This window comes from Malaclemys terrapin, chromosome 7 (genome assembly GCF_027887155.1).
Source record: "Malaclemys terrapin pileata isolate rMalTer1 chromosome 7, rMalTer1.hap1, whole genome shotgun sequence".
NCBI lineage: Eukaryota > Metazoa > Chordata > Testudines > Emydidae > Malaclemys > Malaclemys terrapin.
Window position 1 is genome coordinate 60,762,396 of NC_071511.1, and position 14,462 is coordinate 60,776,857.

At 47.3% G+C, this 14,462-nt stretch overlaps 1 protein-coding gene across 1 annotated transcript in view; it reads right to left on the reverse strand.

Annotated features, from left to right (window-relative positions):
* The window catches only part of VSTM4 (V-set and transmembrane domain containing 4), a 57,787-nt gene that overhangs the window by 14,754 nt on the left and 28,571 nt on the right, over positions 1 to 14,462 (reverse strand). The window contains exons 5-7 of the mRNA XM_054035895.1: positions 10,395 to 10,428; positions 4,475 to 4,581; positions 3,142 to 3,203 (exon numbers count right to left, since the gene is read on the reverse strand). Coding sequence (XP_053891870.1) covers positions 3,142 to 3,203; positions 4,475 to 4,581; positions 10,395 to 10,428 — 203 coding nt within the window. The remainder of the gene's footprint in view (positions 1 to 3,141; positions 3,204 to 4,474; positions 4,582 to 10,394; positions 10,429 to 14,462) is intronic.

A 14,462-nucleotide genomic window follows, 5' to 3' on the forward strand; every position in this document is an offset into this window, starting at 1 on the left:
CTGTTAATCCATTTAGGCTGCATTATTAATCTGATTATGGAGAGATGTAATAACTGTTATTGATTATGGGACCAAGGCTTTCATTCCCATGCTGTTTATAGCTTTAACTAGAGCCAACCAGAGGATGACAATTTCTTGTGACAGCAACACTTGCTTTTAAATTTGGTTTGGTTCTGCACTGGAATAAAACCAAAATGTTTTTGCAAAAACAAACTTGCATCAAAATGTCTGGTTTTGGATCACAACTGGAGCTTTGCAGGTCTGGAAGGCCCATGTATGTGGAAGACCCAGTTCAAGTCCCTGCACCGCCTGATTCACAGCTGAATTTTTCATCCCAGAACACTACAAATCAGGAAAAACAGGGAATTCTTTCCACTCACTAAAAAACTTTGTCCAACCAGTTCTGACCCGATGTATTTTTACCCCCAGCTTTGCATAATGGCTTCTCTGTATGCTCCACACCATGAGCGGGACAACATTTTTTTCATTGATAAGAGACATGGCATATATTAAGTCAGATTTTTTCCTCCAATCAGCTTTGCTGTATGAGGAGGATAACTATACTCAGAAATGCCTATTAGAGTGTCTCTATACAAGAGGCTGTGACAAGTATAATCCATTTTGTGCAGGTTTTGAGACTCTGCTGGGATATTAGGCCAGACCCTCATCTGGTACAGATTGGGTCGCTTCACTGAAGTCCACAAAACGATGCCAATTTATGCCATTCGGGGATCTGGTCACACACCTTTACTGCAGGCATTGGGTGCAAACTTTGCCCGGGAACTTATATACTAAGGCTAATGGCACCTTGCAAATACCTTTCTGGAAAATTTCCCACTGTTGCTAACACTGCAGTAGTTCTAGTATGCTACACTTTCACATTGTTTTCGTTGGGTGAATTCTGTTCTTTAAAAACAAGCCCCAATCTGTAGATGAACTGTACTCCTCATGCTCCAGTGCAGGGGTTGGCAACCTTTCAGAAGTGTGCCACGTCTTCATTTATTCACTCTAATTTAAGGTTTTGTGTGCCAGTCATACATTTTAACATTTTTAGAAGGGCTCTTTCTATAAGTCTTTAATATATAACTAAACTATTGTTGTATGTAAAGTAAATAAGTTTTTTTAAATGTTTAAGAAACTTCATTTAAAATTAAATTAAAATGCAGAGCCCCCCCGGACCGGTGGCCAGGACCCGGGCAGTGTGAGTGCCACTGAAAATCAGCTCGCGTGCCGCCTTCGGCACACGTGCCATAGGTTGCCTACCCCTGCTCCAGTGGGTCCCCAAGTGTACTCTGATGTGAAAGAAAAGACAGCCAGGGATGGAGACAGCTTCCAGATTAAAGCCTGACAGCAAGGCACTAGCCCAGAGTCTGCTGACTGCATGGAATGGGAGCCTTCACTCACTTTGGAAAAACTAAGCAGATCACTTTCTTTGAAAAGCCTTTTCTTCCTGTCCACCTCCAAAACAGACAGAGAGACTGAGCCTCAGCAGGGGCCATGTGTGATGTAGCCAGCTGGAGAGTGAAAAAATATTTGGGGCCAGATTCACCAGCAGCATTCCACTGGAATCAAATGTGCTTAAAGTTTAGCATGTGCTTAAGTACAGTGCTGAACCGAGGGCTAAGTCTGGCTATTCATGTGATCTGATAGGAGGTCTGAAGAAGGAAACATCTTAGCAACAGCAACGGCCCTCAGGCACAATAAATAAGGATAATCGTAATTAATATTTGTGTATTTCTATCGCACAGTCTGTAGGGTAGCAGCAGTCTCATGATTTTGAGTGTTTTACTCTGTGATTTCAATGTTCTAAGCACAAAGCGTTTGGGTGGTGTAATAACCTGCATTTATATAATTCCTTTTGTGCGCTTTGCAAACTTCATACCCCTGACCAGTGAAACCTGCCCCCTCTGGAGAGGAACGTGACAGCCTTTCCAGAAACTCTCGCCTGGCAGGATGTTAATGAACCAGGTGGAATTAGGCCAGGACACCACGGTTAGCACCCATTCATGCAAGAAGGGGCATGGAACACTGAACAACCACTGACCATCAGGTATTCAGTTTCAATTCTCTCATCTGAAAGCAAAGTCATTAAACAGAAGCTTTGGGGACACAGTGCCCCTTATGCCCTGCTGGGGTGTTGATTCATTAGCAACAGTGAAAAATGTCAGAGTCTGCTTGGCTTGCTGGAGGTTCGGTCCATCAATGGCTATTAGCCAAGATGGTCAGGGATACAACCCCCATGCTCTGGGTGTCCCTACACCTCTGTTTGCCAGAAGCTGGGAGTGGACGACAGGGGATGGATCACTTGATGATTATCTGTTCTGTTCACTCCGTGTGAAGAATCTGGCATTGGCCACTGTCAGAAGACAGGATACTAGGCTAGCTGGACCATTGGTCTGACCCAGTCTGGCCGTTCTTATGTTCGTGATCATTTGAACCTGCAGACTAACCATGAGACCGGGACCCCGTTGTGCTAGGTGCTGTAGAAACATGGGACAAAGACAGTCTCTGCCCCCAAGAGCTGACAATCTAAGTATAAGACAAGAGACAACTGATGGCTACAGACAGACTGACAGGAATACAAGGAAACAATGAGACAACATTAATCAGGATGCCAGGCAGGGGCATCAGTGCGGCATTATCTGGAGGTTAGTTTGTCTCATTCACCAACTGTCTTGGAAGTTTTCTTTTCTCTTACCCTAGCTTTACAGATGGGTAACTTCACTTACCTTTGTTACTCCTGATTTCCACAGTTTGGAGAAGAATCAGGCCCTATATTTGGTATTAGAAAACATTCAAACCAACGTTGCCATCTATCAAATTTCGTGCTATCTGGTATTTTTCTCAAAGCCCCAGCTCTTGGAGGCATGTGAGACTCAATCTCAGTTTTCATTTAAAAAAAATTATATTTCTAGCCCTTATGATTGCAGAGAAAAGCTTGACAAGACCCAAGTGTCAGCTAAAGGCTCAGACACCAGAAGACAAAGGTGAAATATCCAAAGTGTATGACTTTAAAATGATCTCTTGATTTTTAAGCCGATCTCACAACTTTCTGAACACTGGATGTTAGCAATACTGCCAAAATTATATTGAGAGAAAAGAATACAGGGGGAAATAAAGTTATATAAAAGGACAACTCACCAGGAGAATTTTTCTTTGAGGTTTCAACAGCTTAGGTTTCTGAAAAGTATTGGCTATTGGAGCTATAAAAATAAATATCAAGAGATTACTTCACATAATACAATTTGGGATTACTTTTAGCATGTGCATCAGCAGTTATGCACCTGGATTAATAGCAGGTTAGCAACAGCAGCAAAAAACCCACATGTAAGTCTTGAAGTGTGAAGCACATTTGTTATTAAAACCTGTAACATAGAAAGAGCACAATTTTCAAAGCATGTGCCTTGTTTGTGTGAGGACAGATGTGCCCGGGCATCTCTGAGTACTATGACTCACACGTGCTCATGATACCCAGGCAAACTGCACCCCTTGCATGGCACAGGAAATGGTGCTTAGAAAGTCACAAGCGGGGATCTGCGTGCATGGCGTTGCAGGTTATGTTGAAACCCCCTTTGAAAATTAGGTGCTGAGGACTGGACTTTCACCCGCTCAGTCTCTACAACCCAGGCAGGATTCTGTAAGGAGTTCAGTACGCTGAGTGCATTTTCTTTTGAAAATCTGCCCATTAAATGTCATAATGGGTGCTGAGGGGAGGTGAGCACATTTGAAAACCTGGCCCCTACCGGGGTGCTGAGCACTTGACAGTCTGGCCCTAGATGTATAAACAGGTCTAAATAGCATGATGTGCCCACAAATCCCCTCTCTCCACTGCCTTGCCAGCCGGGGCAGCTCTACGTTTTTTGCCACCCCAAGCACGGCAGGCAGGGGGCTTTCAGCGGCGTGCCTGCGGGAGGTCCAGTGGTAACGCGGATTCGGTGGCATGCCTGCGGGAGGTCCACCGGTCCCGCGGCTAGCCGCCGCCGAATTGCCGCTGAAGCCGAGGGACTGGAGGACCTCCCGCAGGCATTCTGCTGAAGGCAGCCTAACTGCTGCCCTCACGGTGACCGGCAGGCTGCCCCCCGCGGCTTGCCGCCCCAGGCACGTGCTTGGTGTGCTGATGCCTGGAGCCGCCCCTGTTGCCAGCGAGGATTACAAGGCTTAGAGCCTCTAAGGCATGTAAGCGCCTATCAATGGGAGTTAGGCACCTAAATACATTTCAGGATGTGGGCCAAAGTCCTTCACAAACATTGGTTACACATCACAGCACCTGTGGGACACATTCTAGGTATGTAGGGACCCTATTTGTTATGTGGCAAATCAGAGGCACGGAGACGTGAATTAACTCGCTCGTGCAGTGAGTGGGAGAATCCAAGATAGAACCCAGGAGTCCTGGCTCCCAACTTCTTGCCCTCCCTGCTCAATCACACCCCTTGGCAGAAATACAGCTCTGTGGGCTGCATTAGTTGCCTCATACCTTTCGCTGGGATAGCTGGGGGTTGCTCAGCCTTCTCTTTCTTTTTCTTTACTTTTTTGGGCTGTAGCGGGGACAGACTTGTCACACTGGTGACCGTCTCCCCCGAGCTGGAAAGCAAAGAGAAGGGAAAGGGGATGGTTATGGCAAGAATGAAATCCATGCACCGATGTGTTCCAACCGATTGTTTTCACACAAACAAGCAACGTTTTCATGGTCCGTGGCAAATGACTTGGATTCTGACTTCAAAACGTTTTTAAAATCTGTAATAATGCTTTGCAACTTCTGTCCCACTCCACCAGGCCTGACTTCTTGTCCAGTACACAGGCTATATGGTTGATAGACTTGAAGCTTCATTGGCTCTGGCTAACACAGGAAGTGCACGGTGTCCACATGGCCAGATTTCGACCCAGGTTCATTTCAATGGCAATTGTGCCTTAGCTATGATACTTACTTGACCCAAGAACTACAGTATCTGCACATGTTACAATTTGCAACCCCGCCCCGGGAGGTAGGAAACTGTATTTTTTTCTCATGGGGACCACAGGCCCACAGACACTAAGGCCCAGTGATTTCAATGGAAGTTAGGCAGTTGGAAGATCTGGGAATTGAAGGATCTGGGCCTACATGACTTGCCCAAGCCAGATAGCAAGTTTGTGACAACATGAGGTCTTGACACCACGTCTCTGATTAACCTGACAACATGAGGTCTGACACCACCCTATCCAGTGGACCATCTACCCTGTGAACTTCTGGAACTGAGAGAAGAATTTGGTTTAGTAGTTGCAGATACATGAGTCTGCAGCAGGCGCGGCGCCAGGGTTTTTGCTGCCCTAGGCAGCAGTGCTCCTCCTCTGAGCATTCGGCGGCGGGGGTCCTTCCACTCCGCGTCTTCGGGGCACTTCGGCTGCAGGTCCCGGAGTGAGTGAAGGACCCGCTGCCGAATTTCCGCCGAAGACCTGGAGCAGAAGGACCCCCCGCTGCCGAATTTCCTCCGAGGACAGCAAAATGCCGCCCCCCAAATCCTGCCACCCTAGGCAACCGCCTAGGGTCACTTAGTGGAAGTGGAATACGTGGAAACGTCTCTACTTCAACAGGCCTTGTGGGTGCTCAACATGACTCGTGAGCGGGCCCCAGTTTTCAGATGATCAAAAAGTGCCTTAAAAAAAGAGCAAACATGCTTAACATCGGCCCCCTAGTCTGTAATGGGAGCACCTAGAGTTCTGTAGGGTATCTGTGCTAATGAGCACTAGTTGGTTTGGGGGAATATGATAGATATGGCATGTCATAAACACTCCTGCAGAAAGAGGACCTCTGCAGTTGGGCCACTATGTTTCAGCAGCCTATAAGTCCCACAGAGTTCTCTTAGCTTTGCCAGCATGGTTATCAATTCTGAAGGCCAGGAGGAAGGATTAGAGCAGTCCTTCCTGGTTTGGATATAATAAAAGTATTCAGGCATATAAACTGATTGGGTCAGGGACTGTCTGTTTGTTCCATTTGTACAGCACCTAGCACAATGAGGTCATGGTCCATAACTAGAGCTCATAGCCACCACAATAATAATTAATAACAGCACTACAATCTATTCATCCTAATGCTTTTAAACTAAGTTTGATGAAGAGGCAGTCATATTGTCTAATCTAGAGTAACAGAAATCAGGCCAGATTCTCATTTTAAACAGCTGTAAAGCTGGGGTAATGCCATTGCCATCAGCGGAAGTACTTTGGATTTACACATGCATCCCTCAGAATAGAATCTGGTTCATTGTTTTTGATGGATGTCATGGCTGGAATATTTAGCCCAAAGTGTAGGTTTATTTTAAAAAGCGGTTTTGTAAAAGCGAATGTTCAATGTTTTTTTGTGATTTTGAAAATTAATTTCAGTTATGCAAACTAAGTTTGAGGGCAGAAGTAATTTCAAAGTTCCCCTGCACTATTGTGAATCTAAACACCACCAGCAATTTGTTACTGCATGAAAACCACAAAGGGAAACTGACCAAACAAAAGAAAACAATAACAGGAAATGCAACTGAGCAGCCTATTTTGACCAATCGAGAAAAATGAAAAAAAGGAAAGATCAAACCATAATGAAAAGGGGATTTGATTGTTTTAAAATTCTTCTGCATTGAAAGGGTTGTTAGAGCATAAATACGGTTTAAAAATATGATTATCCTGATGTTGGCCAGATAAGCGCAGCAATCGGAAAGGGCTTAATGGCAATTCAGTGCATCATTATTATGCCTGCTTTGCCACTTATCTGTGGCTTGCCCTTTAATTATAAATGCAGGGATTGTGCAGGGTTAACTAGCACCCGAAGATACAATTATTGCACTTGCAGTCTTAGAAGCTAGTTCCTCAAACTAAACAAGGAGATTCATAAAGGCTCCTAGGCTCAGAAACACTGTGTCTTTGTCTTGCTTCTCTCGTCCAGAGTTAAAAGGAAAGATTCTTTTTTAAGCTTGGGATTCCTTCCACGGCTGCCCCCCATCTCCTGGTTTGTACTTCAGGTCCCATTATGCTTTCCTCATAGGATCTAACGGGCTTTTAAAGAGCAAAGGAAAGCAAGGACTTTGGAACAAATAGGCATGCAAGTTGTTTAAGATTAAAGCACTGGGAGAGAGGGTGATTGTGGGTCTGTTATTGATGTTGAGCATCAGTGCACTGTGTTTCTGGATTTCAGACTCTTGTGAGAGCTGGCAACAAGCTGAGTTTTAGAGTTTTACTATCCAGTCAATGGGAATAGTCACATGCTTAAAGTTGGGTATATGCATAAGTGTTTGCCAGATCAGGGCCTCGCACTAAAAATGCTGCTGCTTGCTGATTTTAATCCTGTTTCCTCCCGCAGTTTTTGTTTGCTGTGATTCCATTCCCCGCCCCCCATCAAACAAACAAACGTGTTTGCTATTTGATTTTTACAATATTATCTCTGCTACATCAGGCACTGGCGGGATGGCAGACTCCATGACTTACCAAGGCTTTGTATCTAACTACCATACTCTTATTTTTGTCTCTCCGAACTTGTGGGTTTTTTTCAAGTGGTTTCATTTTCTCCTTTCCTTGTGTTCTCCACTGATCTATTTTCATTTTTTCCCCTTCCTGCTTCATCTGAGCTGCTAATTTCAAAACAGAAACAAGCAGCAATCGTCAGTGAAGGGAAAGATGGAACTGCTGAGCTGTCTCTTCTGAATCCGTGCTGCAGTTGCAGTGACTGGGAGGGTCACAAAACAGAGGTCATTCAAAGAGTAACATCAAAGCCTTGGGCTGCATTGACTCTTCTTGAACTATCAATTGCTTTATTGTGAATTCACTTAGGGCTCAATGTAGTTGCTATGCATGAATGCAATAATTATCCCATTAGAGGGGATTGAACATTACACTGGCAGGATCTGGGATATGCTATACTTAGTCCAGGACTAGAGCCAAAAAGCGCTACTAGACTGAGGGACTAGTGATAGACTTGAGGTCCAATATAGTTCAGACTACAAGGGATAGAAACAAATGCTTTATGTCACTGGAAAGCTGCAAACCTCTGCTTTCTTTGCATTGATATGAAGCATCCGCTTCTGGGCCTGGCTGGTCCTATGACATATTGTCATTTTTTATTTTTACTTTAGTTCCAGTATTATTTATATCTCAGGAAACTCAAGAGTTGGGAATCGGTGATTAATACGATCTGAAAACTGGAATTCTGCCCTCACAGCTGTGCAAAGTAATTAACCACCGCAGCAGCTTACCAAGGGACCTGGTGGATTCTCTCCAGTCTTAGGAGTCTTTAAATAAAGCTGGGATATCCTGCTCAGAGAGCTGTTCTAGCTCAACCACAAGTTATTAAGCTGTATGCATGAATCGTTAATAAAAATCGCTGGCCTGTGCTATGCCGGAGCTCAGACTAGATGTTCAGAAATGGTTCCATCTTAGTCCAATAGGGCCAGATTTGTAAAGGCATTTAGGTGCCTAATTCCCATTGAAATTAATGGGCGTTAGGTGCCAAATAACTTTAAAATCTGACCTTAAGTGACTTAGGAGCCTCTGAGTCTTAGGCTCCTAAGTCACTTACACACTTTGAATCTTCACTCCCCCAATCTATGACCCTACAAAGCTGCAAAATCAAGAGTAACTCCACTGAAGCTAATGGAGTACCACCACTATAACTCCCATCTGAGGTTGCAAGTTGGTCTCAGGGTGGGATTTTCAGAAACTTAGGGGCACAAATCAATGGGACTTGTGCTCCGAAATAACTCCTGAAAATCCCACCCTGTGTCTAATGCTAAAAGTCACAGTTGCCATAGAGGGTAAAAGTAAACAGGAATAGGAATGTCATGATTGCAAGGGCTGCTCCCCGGTGTTAGGAACCCTGCGGTGGGAACAACAGCACAAATATTTACAGGAGCAGTAAAGTTATCTGGGCACAAGTCCTGGCCTTGCTCTCCCAAGGGGAAGATCTGTAAGATCCCAGCTCTCCTTTTTAAAATTCAGTGCTGACTGTTACATGTTGTTAAACTGTTAACAAACCAACTGCTGCACACAAAAGCATCAAGTTTGGTGCCACAGAGGCCATACAGATTTTTCCAGCTTTTGCTCCAGCAAGGTTGATGGTTCAAATCCCAACAAGGACCGATGGTCTGGTCACACCGGCATGGATTTCATGCCTTCCCTCTCCCTTCTGATGTCTAGCATGGAACTGTGCACATGCCAAGCAGCCCTTCTGCTGGAATAGCTCAGAGTCTTTATGCACTGGGGATTGAGTGCTTTCTTAAGGGGGAGGAAATACATGGTAGTGTTGTCCTCTAGTGTACAGGAAGGGAATACATGGCTAGCTGGTGGCACTACCATCTGGTGGCACACTGGCTGGCCATCAGCAGTGAGAGCCCACGCTGGGATAAGCCTATATTGCTCTCTGAGTGGGAGACCCAGCCCCTGAGAATTTGTTTTCGAGGTTCATGCCTGTGGCCCTAAGCATGGGTGCCTATTTGCGACAGCCTGAAACAGGAATATCAGGATACAGTCTCTGTTCCATCTCCTAGAGGACATCCTCCTGCAATCCAGAGTTGAGGGATCGTGTTCACCCCCAGCATAGCCCGCTGACTTTACCCAGCTTCAACCAGGGGCTCACTCCTTCCAATCCACCCACCCCCATTGTTCCCTTATCTCAGTCAGTGACTCTCAAATAAACAATGTCCCAAAGGAGGTGGTGACCTCGTCCATTAGCATTAACCAATCAAAACACATTTCAGTGAGTTCAGCTATAAACATTCCCTCCCACTTCAATAAGTATTCCGCTTATTGTCATGTCATCCCATGACCTTTCCAGGCAGCTTGCAGACCCCTGCAGAGTTCTTTTAATCTAAGCATGTCCAGTTTCTACCACTCTGTCTGTCTCCGTAATTCACTGACTTTTATAACCACACCAGACTATGATGGGCTTTTCTAAGCTGGCCATGGTAACACTCTGGCCTGTGTGTCTTTGATTGCCGCTGGGCTACGTTTCTGCTTTCAGTAAAGTCTCACTTGCTCAATGGATCTTGCTGAAGGAGTCAAAGGCAGGAGGCAACTATGTTTGTGTGCCTTTGCTGTGCATTCTGTGCTAGAGATGAGAACAGCTGATCTTTGAGATGTGTGAAATCCAGAGCTGGATTTCATCCAATATATGTCTGAGGATGGAAGTAGTCACATCACCATCATCTTCACCACCATTATTTATTATTTATACAGTGCACAACAGAATGCTGGGTGCTTTACACACATCCCATGCAAAAGACATTGAGTATGATTTTCAAAAGTGCCTAAGAGATTTAGGAGCCTAAGTCCCACTGACTTTCACTTAGGCACTTTCTGAAATTTTACCTATCTTCTTTGGCGCCCCTAGTGAAAATAAAAGAAGATTGGTACAACAGCTTATAATAAACGGAAGTGCATTCTCATACCTGTTCTGGGGATTTTTCACCAGATAATGCTTCACTGTTAAAGAAAAAAAACAACAGCAATAAATAAAGAAATGTGGCTTCACATATCCAGGATTTATGCTCTACAAAGAGACACAGCAGACAGGTCCTAGCATAGCCACTCCTAGAACTGTATAGATGCCAACTTTTTACCACCAGAAAGCTGCTAGCTATAACCATGCATCCATCATGCTGCAAATCAGAACATATTCTAACTTGAATGAGATTGTAAGGCTATTGGAAAAGAAGGTAGCAAACAAAGCTAGGAAGCTGCTGCAGAAGTGCAGGGCCACTCAAATTCCAGTGGTCAGCCCAGCCAAGGGAGAGCAGGCTAAGGAGAGCCATTAAAGGCTGAGCATTGGACTTAAAAGTTTTTGATTCTCTCGTGGTGCTTCAGTTCTGCATTCTGTCCCCAAACTTCATTTTTAAAAATGTATCTTTCCGAAAGCCTGAAATAAAAAATAAACCGTTCGCCCACAGGAGCTGATGTAGTTCTTAACATACAGCTAGGTCGTGGCTTTAGGCACAGAGGCATTGCCAGATGGGATCAGCACCAAAGTCCAATATCCTGTCCCTGTCAGTGCTCAGCACCAGCTGCAGAGGCTGGTGTAAGAACCCTGCAGTAGCAGATGTGGGATGATCTGCCACCCGGGAAGGTATCATCAGACTGGCTTTGGCCCTGAAGCATGAGGCTTTATATCGCTTACAAAACAATTTTTTTAGCATTAAGTATTCTAACTCTGGGTGTCCTTGTGATCTGATCCCTCTTTCAGCCCTGAGTTAGTGGTGTGCCCCTGCCCTCCAGAAGGATCTGAGGAGATATTGCCTCATAGACACCCTTCGTGGGGCAAGCTCTGCTGGCTGGCATGTGGGGGTCTGACAGCCCCCATTCTCCTCCCCATGTCCTGAGCCAGGATGACTGGTCTTATGTGGCATATTCCCCCTGGATCCCCTGAATGGCTGTGTAAGACTGGGGGACAATCTAGCCCACATCTCTGATCAGGGTGTGTGGGCATATCTTTGTTTATGTTAGGCCCCACAATGCTTCACCTATTTGGGGGGGGAATGGTTACCTGTCCTGAAGGACTGCATTTTAGCACTAAAAAGAAAGCTGATGACTCAAGGGATTGGTCATACTAAACTACAGCTAGGTCTCTAAATCTAATCTAGTTTAGGTCTGTGGTCATCAAAAGTTGTTACTGCTTGGCAGCTGTTTGGTGGCTGATATGATATAAGTAGAACTGGTTGGAAAACAGAATTTTTCCCACACAAACTATTTGACTTTTCAGCAAAATATCAAAAACTGAAATATTTCAGCCAATACCCAAAATATTGTGGTTCAAAGTGGCTCTGCAGTGCCTCATGGGAGTTGAAGTTTGGGTGTCTTATGCCCCCATTCTCCTATATGGACCAGGCTCTTTGACTGACTACATCTTCCATGAGGCATTACTTTTCTCCCTTTTGGTGAGGGGAGGGGTGCCTCATAGGAGTCCCTGGCTATGCTGCCTCATGGGAGATGTAGTCTGGTATGATAACCCAACCAATTGAGAAGGATGGGAGCATAAGGCATCAAAACTACAACTCCAACGAAGACGCTGTGGCAGCATTTTGAATTAAATATTTCCGTTTTCGGCCAAAATATTTTGGGTTTTGGTTGAAAACCAAAAATGTTATGGCTATCAGGTAGGGTTACCAAATCCCCGTCCGGGAGGAATTTCCAAAAAGCCGAACATGTCCGGGAAAATAGGGAGGCATGGTAAGGGGACCGCCTCCTCTCCGGGGGTCGACTTTCCCGGCTCCCGCCGCTCTCCCCAGCGCAGCAGCAGCCAAGCCTGGGAGGAGGCGGCTGCAAGCTGGGATGCCACCGGCTGGCGCCGCTCGGCCAGGGCCATGGCTGGGCCAGAGCTGCTTGGCCGGGCCAGTGGGGCCAGGGGTGCTCGGCCGCCAGCCGGGGCTGAGCTGGGGGTGCTTGGCCAGAACCGGGGCCGCTGTGATCTGGGCTGGGGCTGGGGTGCTCGGCCAGCGCCACTCGGCCAGGGCCGGGCCGGAGTGGCTCGGCCAGGCCAGTGGGGCCGGGGGTGCTTGGCCGCTGGCCGGAACCGGGGCCCGAGCCGAGCTGGGCTGGAGCGACCAGGTCTGGGGGTGCTCAGCCGGTGCCGCTTGGCCAGGGCCGGGCCAGAGCTGCTTGGCCGGGGCCAGTGGGGCCAGGGGTGCTCGGCCGCTGGCCGGCGACCGGAACTGGGGCCCGAGCCGAGCTGGGCTGGAGCGACCGGGGCTGGGGGTGCTCGGCCGCTGGCTGGTGACCGGAACCAACCAAGCCAAGCTGGAGCGACCAAGGCTGGGGGTGCTCGGCTGCTGGCCGGCGGCCGGAACCGGGACCTGAGCCGAGCTGGAGCGACCGGGGCTGGAGGTGCTCGGCCAGCGCCCCAGAGCCCGAGCGGGCCGGAGCCGCCAGGGCCAGAGCCTCTTGGCTGGCCGCCGGAGGGAGCTGCTCGGCCGGGGGGGGGCGGACTGGGCCGCGTCTCCTCGCGCCCCCCCCCCCTTACCTGTTCCCTGCCTGTTTCAGGCTTCCCGCGAATCAAATGTTCGCAGGAAGCAGGGGAGGGGGAGGAGCAGGGGGCGGAGCGTTCAGGGGAAGGGGCGGAGTTGGGGCGGGGAAGGGGCGGAGTTGGGGCAGGGCCGGGGCCCCTTGGAGTGTCGTCTTTTTCAGGTGCTCCAGTATGGTAACCCTATATCAGGTATTCAGATTTTTGATGAAACGTTGACATTTTTTGATGAAAGCATTCACTCAAAAAACAGTTTTGAGAAAAAAAAATTGACCAGATGAGAGTTTAGTGGCCTAGAGGAGATCATTCAGCCCTTCATATCAGGGGCTATCTGGAGAAGTCTAGACAGTTGTGACTTGTCCTGTGACTAGAGAGTGGACTTCAGTCTTTACCAAAGTCACACAGGGCTTTTTAACTGCACAAGTTGCTACCCTACATGATGGGCCAATTTCCTCTGTGATACAACTCCACTGTGAGTTAAACCTGTGATGAATTAGCCCCAGTCTTACTCGTTTTCACATTAGTGCCCTGAGGCTAACCACAACTCTGGTCAGGTTTTTCCACACTGACACCACAGACAAGTGCTTCTACTGTTTCACCTGCTGTACATCATTATACGAGTTGCTCATTGTCACAAGGTGAACTGGACTTTTAAGGGAGTTGGGTTCAGCCTCACCTGTGGCTATTTAGCCACCTGCCAGGTGATGGACTTGAGCTTGGGTCAGGTGATCATGACATGGTAGCCTGAATGTGAGGCTCATATAAGAAGAAGCATGGGGCCCAGCAGAGTCCTGAGTGATGACAGGAGCAAGGACGGGCTCTCCAAAGTTAGATATAAAAGAAGCTAGTAGGTAATCAGCTAAGGGGCTGGGGGAAAGACAGAGAATCTGGCATGGACTGGACCACCTATGGTGGGCTTAGGAGATAGACTGACTGACCAGGGAAGGGTTACAGGGAAAGCTGTGAAACAGGCCAAGATAGGCAGTAGTCCAGGGAGGTGAAGCAAGGAGCCAGAGCATTTGGATGTTCTTTGTTGCTATCGGGTCCCTGGACTGGGACCCACAGGAGAGGAAGGGAGGGCCTGGGACTCTCTACAAGGTCCCAGAGGAAGAAGGTGCCACAATCCTGAGATGTGGGGTGGCAGGACTATTGAGCCTGAAGCCCAGCTGAAGACCCAGTATGATATTACTGCATGACTGTTTTGTTGGCCTTTCTGTTTGTTCCCAGCTGGAAGATGGGCTGGGCTGCATGATTGGGCTGGAAGGGCCCATTGTGAAGAAGCCTGTCCCAGAAGGGGAAGCTGAGGTGTGGAGCACAAGGACCCAGAGAAGGTAAGCAGATCGTATCACCGGGTGTTATAGGGGGACCTGGGGCAGCCAATTAAAGGTGGCTATTGGTGGCATGTTCCGCATGCGAATATCAAAGGGAGAGGGAAGCTGTTGAATGAGAAAAGGCAGATTTGAGATTCAATGGGAAGGGGCCAGAATGTGACCCGTGGTACATG